The sequence below is a fragment of the Procambarus clarkii genome, unplaced genomic scaffold, assembly GCF_040958095.1.
Source record: "Procambarus clarkii isolate CNS0578487 unplaced genomic scaffold, FALCON_Pclarkii_2.0 HiC_scaffold_123, whole genome shotgun sequence".
Taxonomy (NCBI): Eukaryota; Metazoa; Arthropoda; class Malacostraca; order Decapoda; family Cambaridae; genus Procambarus; species Procambarus clarkii.
This window is the reverse complement of record NW_027189156.1, coordinates 941824-956458: the sequence shown is the minus strand read 5'-3', so window position 1 is coordinate 956458 and position 14635 is coordinate 941824. Positions and strand designations below refer to the sequence as shown.

At 41.4% G+C, this 14635-nt stretch overlaps 1 protein-coding gene across 1 annotated transcript in view; it reads left to right on the top strand.

Moving 5' to 3' along the window:
- The window catches only part of LOC138360835 (sodium-coupled monocarboxylate transporter 1-like), a 49320-nt gene extending 41057 nt beyond the window's left edge, over positions 1-8263 (top strand). The window contains exon 3 of the mRNA XM_069320351.1: positions 7879-8263. Coding sequence (XP_069176452.1) covers positions 7879-7987 — 109 coding nt within the window. The 3' untranslated portion in view covers positions 7988-8263. The remainder of the gene's footprint in view (positions 1-7878) is intronic.
- The last annotated feature ends 6372 nt before the right edge of the window (positions 8264-14635 follow it).

Below are 14635 nucleotides of genomic sequence, written 5' to 3'. Positions count from 1 at the left end.
GTTGATGTATGTGGTTGCTTGCCTATACACAAGTATAGTCCCATGCCAGCTGTCTGCCACCCTTCCACGGTCGCAGTGTGATTCCGTCTGGTCGGCCGGCAAAGCTAACAGAGTCACGGTTCAGTAGGTTGCGGGGCTCTCTCTCCGCTGGACACTGAGCAGAGGCAAGGCTTCTTTTAATGATGTCATTGACTTCGTCGTGTCTAGTGTGCCATTCACCAGATTTTCCACAGTGCAGGCCATGCAATCCATATTCGTCAGCATCTGCCTCGCCCCAAATACACCTATGAACAGTGTGGATAGGGGCAGCAAGGCGGAGAGCGACTGCAATACGGAGCTCCTGCGGATCAAGACGTGTTCCTGTCGCAGACATAGGGACTGCCAAAAGGAAGTCCCCTGCATGGGGAGCCTGCACAGCTGTGAGGCGTGCACGATCACTGGGGGTTGTTGCTGCCTCCAGCAAAGCTGTGGCTTCTTTGTCTACAATGGGACTGTCCCAACTGGATTGTTTCTTGGCTTTCGGCATGGCTGGTCTGAGTGCTGGATCTGCCATGGCACCCCATTTCGTGTCGCATTCCGTGTAGTGGGGGTCTTGTATTCCCGCTACATCACTCAGGGTGTCAGGTAAAATTTCCTTAACCAGGTCATCTGATGCTGATTAGGAAGACAGGAAGGCTGGGTTAGCAATTTGGGTGGCGGTGCGGACACCCAAGCCACCGAGCCTCACAGGAAGAGTGGCTTGTTTCCACTGGCATTCGTTGAGGGAGAGGTTAACAACTTTTTCCAGCATGGTCTTCAGTAAGAGATCATACTCTTCAAGCTTTCGGCTGTCGTAAGATGGGGCACACCTCAGAAAGTAGGTTAGCCTCGGAAGGGATAGGCATTTGGTGAGGAGATAAAAAGCATCGTGGGCATCGATGTCACCTATTCTGTCTTCCATCCTCCTAAGGTCTGCGATTTTCTTGTCGAGAATCTCCTCGATGGCGCTAGACCCGAGGGGGGCTCCAAGGAGGGTGCTGTTCTCGGCCCTAATGACATGGGCTCCAGGCAAGGCAGACCTTATTCTAGCTACGATGTCTGGGTTGGAGGAGACTACTTCACACTTGGAAGGATTCAGGACAAGACCCAGGCTTACTTCTTGCTCCCTTATTTTCCTGATATTTGGCAATAGATGGTCTACGGGGAGCCGGTCGGCCGAACGGACAGCACACTGTACTTGTGATCCTGTGGTCCCAGGTTCGATCCCGGGCGCCGGCGAGAAACAATGGGCAATGTTTCTTTCACCCTATGCCCCTGTTACCTAGCAGTAAATAGGTACCTGGGTGTTAGTCAGCTGTCACGGGCTGCTTCCTGGGGGTGGAGGCCTGGTCGAGGACCGGGCCGCGGGGACACTAAAGCCCCGAAATCATCTCAAGATAACCTAAAGATAACGGTGCCAGCTATAGTGCCATCATCCAAAAACCAGATGTTGAACTCGCTGGACAAGCTTTCGGTGATTTCTTTTAAGACTAAGCAGAAAAGAAGGGGAGCAAGAGGATCACCTTGCTGAACACCTTCACATGATCTGATTTCATGTTCACCAAAGAGCAGTTTTGACTCACCACTGTAGCACGATAGTATGAACGGGTAGAGGGGCCGGAAATGGCGATGTACGGCACAAAGTACTGCATCTCTTCTGACCATGTTGAAGGCATTCTTAAAGTCCAGTTTGAGGAGGGCCTTTTCATCAGAAATGTTGGTGATGTATGCTCGTGCTGCATGGGCAGCCGCTTCACAGCCTAGGGGGATTCCAAATCCTAGCTGGATATATTATATATATATATATATATATATATATATATATATATATATATATATATATATATATATATATATATATATATATTTCATTGAATATGACCGCATATTCTGTATTTATTATTTTCTGGTTTAGGGCTGCTATCCCTCTAACTATTTTCTTAGCATCAGGGCTTAATTGAAATAGGAGTTCTCCAAAACTCATTTTCGTACTTTTAAGGTGAAGAAAAGAAGTGATTTACTGTAGAGTGTATTACACTTATTTGTATAATTTGCACGACGTTTCGAACCTCCATGGTTCATTCTCAAGTGAACACATCTTACAATACTAGTTGATTTTATACCCGCATAAATACCCAGGTACATACCCGTATGTACCTGGTATGTCAGGTACATACCTGACCTAATGCGGGTATAAAATCAACTAGTATTGTAAGAACTGTTCACTTGAGAATGAACCATGGAGGTTCGAAACGTCGTGCAAATTATACAAATAAGTGTAATACACTCTACAGTAAATCACTTCTTTTCTTCACCTTAAAAGTACGAAAATGAGTTTTGGAGAACTCCTATTTCAATTAAGCCCTGATGCTAAGAAAATAGTTAGAGGGATAGAAGCCCTAAACCAGAAAATAATAAATACAGAATATGTGGTCATATTTAATGAAACATGTTTGAAAGAAAACCTGCTGCCAGTATACACCAATATATATATATATATATATGCGAACCAGCCTGAATGGTCCCCAGGACAACATGCAACTGAAAACTCAGTTGTTTTCAGTTGTTTGGGTGTGAGTTTTCAGTTGCATATTGTCCTGGGGACCATTCAGGCTTGTTCGCATTTGTGTTCCTCACGTGTGCCCCAAAGAATGAGGTGATTTGGTAAAATGCTATGCCCAAGATTACTATCCGAGTGCCGGCGGTGGGGTGGTTCAAATAGCCTCGACTATCACCTCATTATGTCCGGTCGTGATGGTCAAGTGGATTAAGGCGTCTTGTACATACCAGTTGCGTTGCTCCTGGGAGTACCCGCCAAACACACACCGAAACTACGACGTTGGTACAACGTTCAAACAAGTTTTAACACCTCCTAACCAGTTATAACAACCAATATAGCAAGTTGTAACAACGTTCTAATACGTCATAAACACGCTAAGCCAAGATGAAACAACTTTATTACAAGTTGTAACAAGCGGAAAATAGAGACAGTTTCGGTTTGTGTTTCCAGGGTATGGGTTCGAGTCACTTCTGGGGTGTGAGTTTTCAGTTATATATATATATATATATATATATATATATATATATATATATATATATATATATATATATATATATATATATATATATACCCGGCCAAGCATTGCTGTGGCTCAGCAATACATGTGGGTTGAGGAGCCACCTTCCCCTGTCTGCCAGTCCTCTCCAATTCCCCCCTCCCCCATCCCCTTGTCCTTCCAACCATTCCTCACTTCCCCGTCCCCTCGTTCTCCCAAGTATTCCCCACTCTCCAGGCCTCTCGTCCTCCCCACCATCCCCCATCCTCTCCCATCCATTTGTTTTCCCTACCTTACCCCACTCCACCGTCCCCTCGTCCTCCTAACCATTTCCCACTCCACCATCCCTTCGTCCTCCCCACCATCTCCCACTCTTCTATCCTCTCGTCCTCTCTCTCTACGTCCTCTCCTTCCGCCACCCTCTCGTCCTCCCCCAACATCCCCAACTCTCTAGTACCCTTGTCCTCCCCACCATTCTCCATTCCTCTGACTTCTCGTCCCCACCATCCCCATCTTCCTCCATCCCCCTAGTCCTCCAAACCATTACACCCTCCCCTGTACTCTCGTCCTCCCCACTATCTGCCACTCCCATCGCCTCGTCCACTATTCCCCACTCCCTCATCTGATGCATTTCCAAATGATCTGATGTTCCCATCAGGAAACCCATCAATGGAATATAAGGAAAACAGTTAAAAAAAGTAATATAAAACAATGAAAAAATAAACAAATAAACTATACTCACGAAATGAACGGTATGGTAAACAACACAGTTCAATTCCAATGCAATGTCACACAAAGTAATTAAATCAAAATGAAAATAAATCGAAATCCTTGAAAATTCAATTTGTCAATGCATTTGGAAACATTGAAATGGAATCGTAACATATTTAGTACAGTTTGTGTTGCTCTTAGATACAACAGATGGTGCTGTTTCTTAAAAAAAAGAATGTTTTTACCTGTCACAGGTGTGGCATCTTTACTTATATATACGAAATGAAAAAAACGCTTCTACGTGTCTGACCATGAATAAAAAAATTTGAAAATGAACTTTGGAGAGTTAATTTTTCAATTACCCTCGACAGTGAAGAAAAACGTAAGAAAAGATTCGTGTTAGAATCATTAATCTTACCCTTTCGGTTATATTCAACAACATATGTTTACAAGAAAGACTCCTATCAAAATATACTGATATTAGAACGCCCGACCTAGCAGCAAGAAACCATGCTTTCTCGATAAAATATCTCCAAGATCTGATTCGAAATCAGATACACAAGGTAGAAAATGAGATCAACGACAGCAAAGCACAACTACTTCATGCTACAGACCAATGGAGACACACCAACATCGACGAAGACCTCCGTACTCGAATCGACCAACACCTCGACATCCTTACAGATCGACATCGCCACAGCACCGAAACCAGGATCATCAAGAAACTGACAACATTATTTGGAGGACCTATGGCGATTCCTCGATCCAGAGGTGGCTTCTTAAACAATGCTGGAATCAACCTATTTGACGACCAAATCACTCTCTTGAAACTTGGTATAAACTGTCACGTTGTCTAGACTAAGTGAGATGGCCTGGAAAGTGGAGTTGGAGATTTTATTGGACGACATATTCGACCTCGAGACGCAAAAGAAGGTTACCTCTAAAAGATACCGTGCAAGCGGAACTTATTGCAGAAGGAGGAAAGATTCGAGGTAACGACAGAAGCACCATACTGTCCCCCGAGCTCAAAACAGCAGCTAAGTTCCTTCGTGAGAATAAGAAGATAGTCGTCAGGAGAGGTGACAGGTCGCCAATATACGTTATTCTTAAAAAATGACGAATGTCTGCAAAAATGAACCTCATCCTCTCCGACTAAACTAAATTCCAAAGGGTAACGAAGGACCCTACAGCCGAACTTAAAACGAAGGTAAACAGAATGATTGAAACTGTGAACGCCAAGAAATGTGGACTCCACCTGCAAAAGGTTATCAGGGAATACAAACCCTGATTATGCATATGAGAATGTCAAGACCCACAAGGCTGGAAATCCACTTTGGCTTATCATCAGCCTGATACCCATATCCACATTCAGACTGGCTAAGCGACTAAACTGTCTGCTGACTCCTTATGAGCATTGTGCTTTAAGCCTCAAGTTTCCAAAGGAATTCGTTGACTTAATGCGGGGAGAATGGGCCACAGGTATTAGAACCTCTCTGGATGTGGAGTCGCTGTTCAGCAACGTACCTGTGGACGAAACAATCAGGATGATGATGGACAGAGTGTATCGTGATCCGACTTGTACCCCTCTTTCAAGTATGCAAGTCTCTCTAGTATGCATCTGAGTGCATACTGAGAGCATACTTTTTTATCTTTGCTATCGTTTAAGGATTTCTTGGCGTTCACAACCTGGTTGTGATGGGGTAACTATTAGTTTTCTTAGAATTATAAGAATAATTATGAGAATAATTATAAGTCTGTGCTTTGAAAAGCACTTTAGTTAAGAGTTCGTGCGCCTCAACTAGCTTTGCTAATTCCTAAATACTACTAGGTCTGTTTTTGTCCGGCCAAAAATGTTTACAATTTGTCTGGTAAACATAATAGTACTTCCTCCGTGATTATTAAATTCTTTAATGATTATAAATTAGTAACATTAAGAAAGTTAAGCCATCTCTCACAATAAACAGTGATTAATCTAGTAAAATCAGTCATAGTCTGGTAATGTCCTTTATTTAAGCCATGAAATATATGTCTATCAGCTTCTGGTATTTTACCGTATGCTATTAGAATACTTTACTTAATGAACACAAAATCATAACTGTTAGCATCAGGTAATTAATAACAAATCTCCAGAGCCTTTCCCCTACACTGACCCTACAGTATGACTACCCATTGCTCCTCTGGCCAATTCATACTAATGGATATCTTCTTAAAAGGCAAAGAGAACATATCTCATGGCCCTCATTAAAATGTGGCAAGTCTACACTCTTATTTACTTAATTTAATTAAGTAATTGAGGAAATACCTGAGTAGTTACTAGTACTCCCATATCCCGCCTCAATTATCTGCTATTTATGTCTGCTGTAATCTTAATCTGAGTCTCTAATTATGTTTCTGTTTATTCTGAACTTTTAATTCTCTCTGCTTATTTTGAGCCTCAAATTTAGCCAGTTTTAGACTCTAACTCAAGACATTTCAAAGCAGGTTGATCACTTGATCCCTTAGACCACTCATCTAGAACCTCTTCCTCGAGCTGACGATCCTCTACCAAATGAATTACCAACTGAGTTGGTAATTGAGCCGTGACCATATTATTTGAAACTGTTATGATTAATTTACATCTCATATAGATGAAAGCAGATTTTGTATGATCTTTGATCAACTCAAAGTTAGGCTCCAGCAACAAAGTTTCACTTGATGCTTCATTTTTCACCAATGACACTGCTACAACAACAAAAAAAAAAAAAATTAGCCTGGCCCCACTGGCTCAAAGACACTTAACTCAATTATGCAGTGTTGTATTACAAATATCACTGTAATGGGCGCAGAGACTAGCACACACTGGTCCAAAAGTTCAAGTTTACTCTAACAGGGTAACTACTACAATTCTGATACACACGTACCTAGGAATGCAATATAATGAATACCAGCAAGCACAGAGTTAATTATTAAAAAATCAGCTGGTTGATGCTAGAGTTTTTACTTGTTGTTTTTCACTAATGATTAACGTGAGTTAATAGCCAATTATAATTATTACATAGGCTGATTATATATAATAACAGAAAAGTTCCATATTGTATTTTAGGATCAGAGATTTGTTATGAAACTTAATCATTTTTTTTTCTCTTTTAAATTTAAACTTATAAAGAATTTATTTATTTATAATTCACTCTCAATGATGTCTTTTCGCAATATTTCCCGTTCATTTTCACTCTTATTAATGACATTTCAGGATAATATTGTCCTTAAATTTTCGTCATAATTTTGTCCTATTCGTCCTTAAATTTTCTGTATTATTATATATATAAAGAACCATCCCAAGTGGTGTTCCAGACAAGGAAAAGTTTAACATAAAGCTGACAAAAACAACTCCATGTTGTTATTAATGTTCAAACAATATTTCTTCTCAAGCACGTGAGGTGTTAGATTGTCCTTCACAACCGCTCTATCTCTTCATCTGTCCTGCCCAACTACTTGGCCTGGACGGTACAGCGACGGACTCGCTTCATGCAGGTCGACGTTCAATCCCTGACCGTCCAAGTGGTTGGGCACCATTCCTTTCCCCTCCGTCCCATCCCAAATCCTTATCCTGACCCCATTCCAAGTGCAATATAGTCTAATGACTTGGCGCTTTCACCTGACAATTCCCTTCTTCATCTGTCCTTTTAATACCCCGGAAAATGATGCTGCATCTTCTTCATGCAGCTATCAAACTGCATCATTTTTCATGTTTTTATTAACGATTGCTTGATTTATGCAGAATGCATCATTAGCGTTAAGACTGGTATGTAGTTTGGGGCCTCGTAGCCTGGTGGATAGTGCGCAGGACTCGTAATTCTGTGGCGCGGGTTCGATTCCCGCACGAGGCAGAAACAAATGGGCAAAGTTTCTTTCACCCTGAATGCCCCTGTTACCTAGCAGTAAATAGGTACCTGGGAGTTAGTCAGCTGTCACGGGCTGCTTCCTGAGGGTGGAGGCCTGGTCGAGGACCGGGCCGCGGGGACACTAAAAAGCCCCGAAATCATCTAAGATAACCTCAAGATAGTTGGCATGAATATTACTGAATATTATGTACTTGTGTGTTGGTCGGGAGCAGGTCTGGAAGCAAGACCTTGTACGACACCTCCTACTGCTACAGCGGCGTCACTGGGATCCTCATCACCCTCGTCGTCAGCAGCGCCGTCTCCTTGGCCACAGGTGGGTAATTGCTGCTGTTGTCCATAGTAATTTTTAGCAGATATTGCTGTTGGGTTAGTAGCTAACATATGCGGACCAGGGAGTGCATCATTGTAGCCAGTACCATATGACAGTGACATGTGATTACCCAACGACGAATATTTTTATTTATATTTTGCGCTACTCTTCTTTTTTACTACATCATTAATATCATGACCTAATTACGGGATTATTACAACATTATATTCATCATACCTTAGCTTTAGCAGAGACAAAAACGTTATAATGACGTAAATATTTATGATGTCACCACTCTACCGTGTACCCCCCCCCCCCCAGCACCCCACATCCCTCATGCTTCATCTCATTCCCCCTCCCCCTCCCCCAGCACCCCACATCCCTCATGCTTCATCTCATTCCCCCTCCCCCTCCCCCAGCACTTATTGCCTCACACAATGTGACAAAAAGGGGCAGATATAATGTGGGGAAAAAAATATGAAAAAGAGAATGACAGAAACAGAATAACAAACACCCCTGTCTTCCTTTCTCGTCTTTCTCCTCCTCTCTTCCCCCCTTTCCCCCCATTCCTCCTCTCCTTTATCTCCCCTTCACCACTTTCCACCCTCTTCTTCCCCTAATATCCCTCACCCTTATTTAGAATTTCTCCTTCTACTCGACCCATATACCCTCTCTCACACTCTTCCCCTCCCTACCTTTCCCCCCTCTTCTCTTCTTTCACCCCCTATCCTCCTTTGTCCAATCTTCCCCTCCCCCCCCACCCACATTCTACCTTTCTTCCTCCTCCTTCCCTCTTTTCCAACACCCCCACACTCCTCCCGTCTGCTCCGCTCTCTCTGTCTCACATCCTATAGATAAAATATAAAACCTAAGGAACATTTATCTAATAAAAGTAAATATTTGTCACAGGTTTTTCTCATTGGGAAAAAGAGTTTCTGTGTTAAATTTCTGCACAAGGAATATTTATGGGGGTATAAATGATATATTTATTGTGGTTATATATACGGGCTCCACTTTTCCCTAGTAAATATGATTGAGTTTTGAGAACGTATCTCTGATCTGTCACCATTAGTTAGAGCAGCTGGGAACTGGAGTCGTAGAATAGCCGCCCGACTTCCAGTTCTTTTAACGATCTGTGTAGTGTATTGGTTAGTGTACTGGCTTGCCACTGGGTTAGCCTGAGTTCAATTCTCTCATAGGGGAAAGAGTTTCTGCAACGATCAGAAAAACACTGATTCAAGTATGCGGAGCAACCACGTGTAAAAAAATAAAGAATGCTAAACGCGCTTTCGGCTCAATTTGCCTTTATCAGAGCATTTTAGACTGAATAAGGAACCGTGGAAGGTACACCTATATACCCGCCAGGACAGGTCACGCGACCACCAAGAAAATAAGAATAAAGGCCTATTGATCTATATTCAAATAAAGAAACAGGAATGAAACTTACGGATAAAAGGGGACAAAAAAAGGGTTAAATGAATTCTATATATTGTATTTACTTGCTATATAGAAGTTTATATGGGGATCTAATTTGTACATGGCTTACAATTTAGGCTGTTGTTACATTGTTTGATCAGGGCAGACTCAATCACATTTCGTTCAGTGAAACCTCTTACTTTTAACAATACATTTTGCTCCTCTTAAGTCGATAGAATGATCAAATAAACTAGAATGTAAATACAATTCATTGCAGTGCTGGGCTGTACGAATAGCATATGAATATTGTCTTAAACATGAAGAAAGAGATTTACCAGTCTGGCCAATGTAATTGCACGCACACTCATTGCATGGGATGGAGTACACACAACCTGCTACAGACGATAGCGAGTTCTTAATTAGCATGGACTTAACAAGTCCATGTTAATGATGTATTTGATGTAGCGTATTTCCTCGGCAGAGGTTACCTTCAGGGTTTTTATTTTTTTTCCAGAATTTTCTTGGGTTTCTGTAATCGACTTGAATTTGGCTTATTAGGTCATCCCATGTTTTGGTGTACTCTATTTTTTATAGATCTTGCAGCTCATCTTGAAGTTCCCTTTGTAGTCTTTAGCGCTCACCCATTTAGCGCTCGTCCGTCCACCCATTGTGCGTTATGAGTTGTAGAAGATTGTTATATCTGGTTTGCAGTGTTGTGAGTGCCTCAGTGATTGGGGGGGTGGGGGTGGCAGCGTTATATTGCAAGCTTCGGGGATATGCTTGTTCCATGCATTTTTCTATGGTACTAATCCATGTGTTTAGGTCTGTGTTTATGCATGATGTTTCCTTTCCATTAAAGTCTATGACACTGATTTCCTAGGCACTGCTTTTGAACACCTCTCAATCAGTTTTAGTGTATTGGACTCTTGGGGGTGTGGGTATCTGAATAGCATTAGTTGATAGCATTATTATTGGTAGGTGGTCGCTTGAGCTCACAGGGCCCCTTTCTATGCGGGTGTTTAGGAAGGTTGTTTGACAGTATTATGTCTGGTTTGCTACTGTGTCCTTGTTTGATATAAATTGGGAAGTCTGGGTCCAGATGGGTTAGATTTCAGTTCCTTATCGTATTGTGGATGGCTTCTCCTGCCTGGTTGTTCCTTGTGTGTCCCAGGGTTCTGTGTTTTGCCTTCAGATCTCCCAGGAAGAAGGCAGGTCTGTTCCTTCTGGTGAGTTTCATGGTATCGACCAGGGGAAGGCAAGAGCGTCTTGGTGATTGGTAGCACGTTCCAATGAAGATTATACCTTTCGTCGTTTGGAGTTCAATTGGTAGGAAGTTTTCTTGAAGGTTATTTAGAATTTTATGTGGTGTATTTCTCCTGACTGCAATTACTGCTCCATCGCTGGCCTGGTCATCTCCGTTGATCTGGTAAGTTTTGTAGTTGAATACCTTTATCTTCTCACTTTCCTTTTTTTTCCATGGCTGTCAATGAGTATTATATCCGGGTCTATGTCTATGTACAAGGTGCTGAGATCCAATGCTTTATGCGAAGTCCAGCATAGAACATTGTGTTGTATTATTGTTAATGACTAGATAACTATGTTAAAACCGATAGGTCTCTCTCATACCATGGATTTTTTGGGATGTTTATTCGTTGCTCATTGTGTTAAACTTAATGATTATCTGCTGAAAGGTTTCGAGAGTTTGGTTGAAAGTTTGCGACATTATGTATACATAAACCAGACCCATACTAACATCGGTAGGTCGTAATGGAATTTTATGTGTTGAGCTTTTATATACTCTTGAAGGGTCTTGCGGTTAATCTTATGGCTCTTGTTTGTCGAGAAGAATTCGTTCTTGTTTGAGGTTTCTTCTAAACCTTGTGTTTCTATGTCTGAGTCTGCAGCATTGTATGTGGGGTGTGTGGTTAGCATTGATGCCCACTGCATGTCCGTGGTCTGCCTCAGTTATCTCATCGTTATTCACTATTTGTTGTGTCTCCTGTGGTGCTTGTATGTTTGTAGCCCCCATTTTGGGGGTCATTAATGGTCGCTTGTATTGCAGACGAGGAGGCACAATGACGTGGCTGAAATATGTTGACCAAACCACACACTAGAAAGTGAAGGGACGACGACGTTTTGGTCCGTCCTGGACCATTCTCAAGTCGATTGTCTTGTGTTGTCGTTGCTTGTGTTCTTTCAATTACCTCTGGCTCAGTGAGGGTTTCTGCATTCATGGGGCCTTGCCCTTGTTTGGAGTTTGGAGTTTTTATTAAGTAAGGAAGTGCTGATAATATTTCTGGCCACTAAGGCTTTTATGATATTAAGGGAATGGGCAATCTCTGGGAGGTCCACTTCGGGGAGTCCATTGTTCTTATACATTTCTTTAACCACAGGTCCGAATGATCCTGGTTTTGGTAAGTTTTCTAGTTGGGCATAGATCATACTACTCAGAATCTTTGTTGTTAGGTTACCATTTACCTGTAACGGACTGTTTGCTAGATTGTGTGATGCCTTATTTGTCTAAACATTTGTTGTAGTGATAACTGTATAGGTATTGTTAGCCAGTACTTTTTTTGTTGCGGTTTCGTCCCTTTTTTGTTTTTAGGATAGTCTTCCTTGTGGGACAGATTGATGCCATTGTGTGCTGAAGACCCCCTCACAATTGACTGTTTTTTATCTGTGCACCCCAGAAAATGTGACCCCTGCTGCCTACATTCTGAACATACTTTGATATCCCTCTGTTGGTAGTCTGTGGGTGTGTGGCTGTACTTGTAATATGTCCAACACATGGTTATGTTGAAGTATTATTTTTGTTCTAAATTGTTGTTGGCTGTGTTCAGGTGGTAGTAGTTGCATTGGAGACCTAGGCTGAGGGCCTCTTGTACCATGGAGTTTTCATAAAATCTTACCTTCATCATGGATGGCGACCTTGACATGAGAATTACTTCTTCGACCTTTGCCCCAATCATTTCTTCTTTCTAGGTCTTGTCTGATGGTTTCAGAGGCTTCGTTAATAAGTGATTCATCAAGTCTCTTCATGACTGTTGTTATCCTGGCCAGTAGCTCTTGGGGTAAAATAACATGAAAATTGTGATATTTCATTTTCGTATGTTATCTCCCTTAATTACGATGACAACTCTGTCGGAAATTCCGACATCAAATTACTAACCCTTGACATATCTAGTAAAAATGGTTATGCCAAGTTTTTACTAATAGTACTAACATTACTAAATTTATTAAAGAAATTATACCTGGTGACTCCCAGGAAATAGTGGGAAATTGTTGCATGAGCCAAGCAGCCGAGGTACCTAATGTTTCTCTCAATTTATAATATTTCCAGTTTAAGAGTTAAAAGACGAAGAAAATTATTTATAAAGACTGGATATAACAATAAATTATGACTAAATAAACAACTTCCTCCTATAACTGGGAATTGAATCAGAGAAAACAGGAGCATCCTGGAAGTGTCAAGGGGGGAGGACACTCGTGGCGCCACTGTTCACCAGGAGAGTATCCCAGTCGATTTCCAGCTGGCCTTATAGCCAAAGATGAGTGAGAACACAGTTTGCTCTCTCCCAACTGTGTGCCTGCCCCGACAAGGGCTCTACTACTAACTGCAAGGTCGCCAACTGGTGTTTCTCATGTCCAGTAACACATCAGTGGTATAGTGGGATTGTGGTACTAGTGGCAGAGAGCTCACTCGTTATAACTGGTTACAGGCAGGTATGTATCTCTATCACTCTCACTCTTTCCAACTGTTTTATAGCAACAAGAATATGGAGGGATAATACAAACGCGAAGGTAGTTTTGTATTTTACTTAAAACACACAAGGTAGTATATCAACAACGAAGCAACAAGTACTTGGCAGTAAGTCACTCTCTTTTCATAAAACTGGAACTCATCAAGAGGGCAACACTCCCCCTCCTGTCAATATCAGCTGAGCGGCCCCCCTCACCGTGTGAATGCTTATGTACTTGTATCCTGGCGTTATGCGCCTATTTCTTTAAATTCACAGTAATCACTATATTTACAATCAACACAATATTTGCTATAATGATAATAGAACATTATGAGTCACTTCACTGGTCTCAAGCTCAATAAATCGTTTCTACAGCAATAAACACGATATCTCACTGTAAAGGCGTTATACACGGCAGATCATACTAATGATAATAAATGCAATTAAATTACGGTACTGGCCTTAGACACAGTAATTCCTTTCGTAGGCGATAACACAGAATATCACTGTACACATGAAAATGTTATCCAACCTTCCAGCACATATATATATATATATATAGATCAATTCAATAATATCAATAATAATAAGATAATACTGGGCACACAGCCTAACACCAATAACTGGTACACATATATATATATTCTCTGGCATGAGTTATAATATTTATGTCACATGAAAGAAATCATCCCTGACACAGCAAACTCTTCAATAAACACAGGTGCCTACACAAACCACATATATAAATATCGTGAGAACTCTGTACAGCCTCACTCTGCACAACTGTGCCTTACTGTGACAGACATCGGTGAGCCTTGCTCACGACATATAAGATACTCTGGCTAAATATAACTGACTAAAGGGGAATTGGGAGGGAAACTAGAATCACCAACTTCCACCTCACTGATGTGGACTCGCCCTCCGGTGAGAGTCCAAAAAAAAACATGCTTCATTTGAAAAACTGTGTTTTTCATGAGTTTTTCAAATGAGAGAAATCTTCGAAATCTCTTTACCGATTGGTTTCAAATTTTGACACGACGTTGCATGCGAATAGGCGCGTGTTTCTATATACTTACTATATACATGCCTTACCTGTGACCAGAGAAAACATGCTTTTAAAAAAAAAACATCGCCATCTGGTGGATGTAAGACCAACACATGCTGTAGTCTCCCAAAGTTCTTCGCCAATTCCTTTGAAATTCTGACACAACGTTTTTATATACCTACTATATAGATGCCACCTTTGTGACAAGTAAAAACATGCGTTTTTGAAAAACAGCGCCATCTGTTGGACGTAGGAGCAACACATGCTGAAATCTCCAAAAGTTCATCATCGATTGCTTTGAAATTTTGATACAACGTTCCATTTGAATACACGCATGTTTATATACCGACTATATAGATGCCACACACGTGACATGTAAAAACATGCTTTTTTGAAAAACAACGCCATCTGTTGCACGTAAAAGCAAATCACGCTAGACTAAATATGTTAGGATTCCT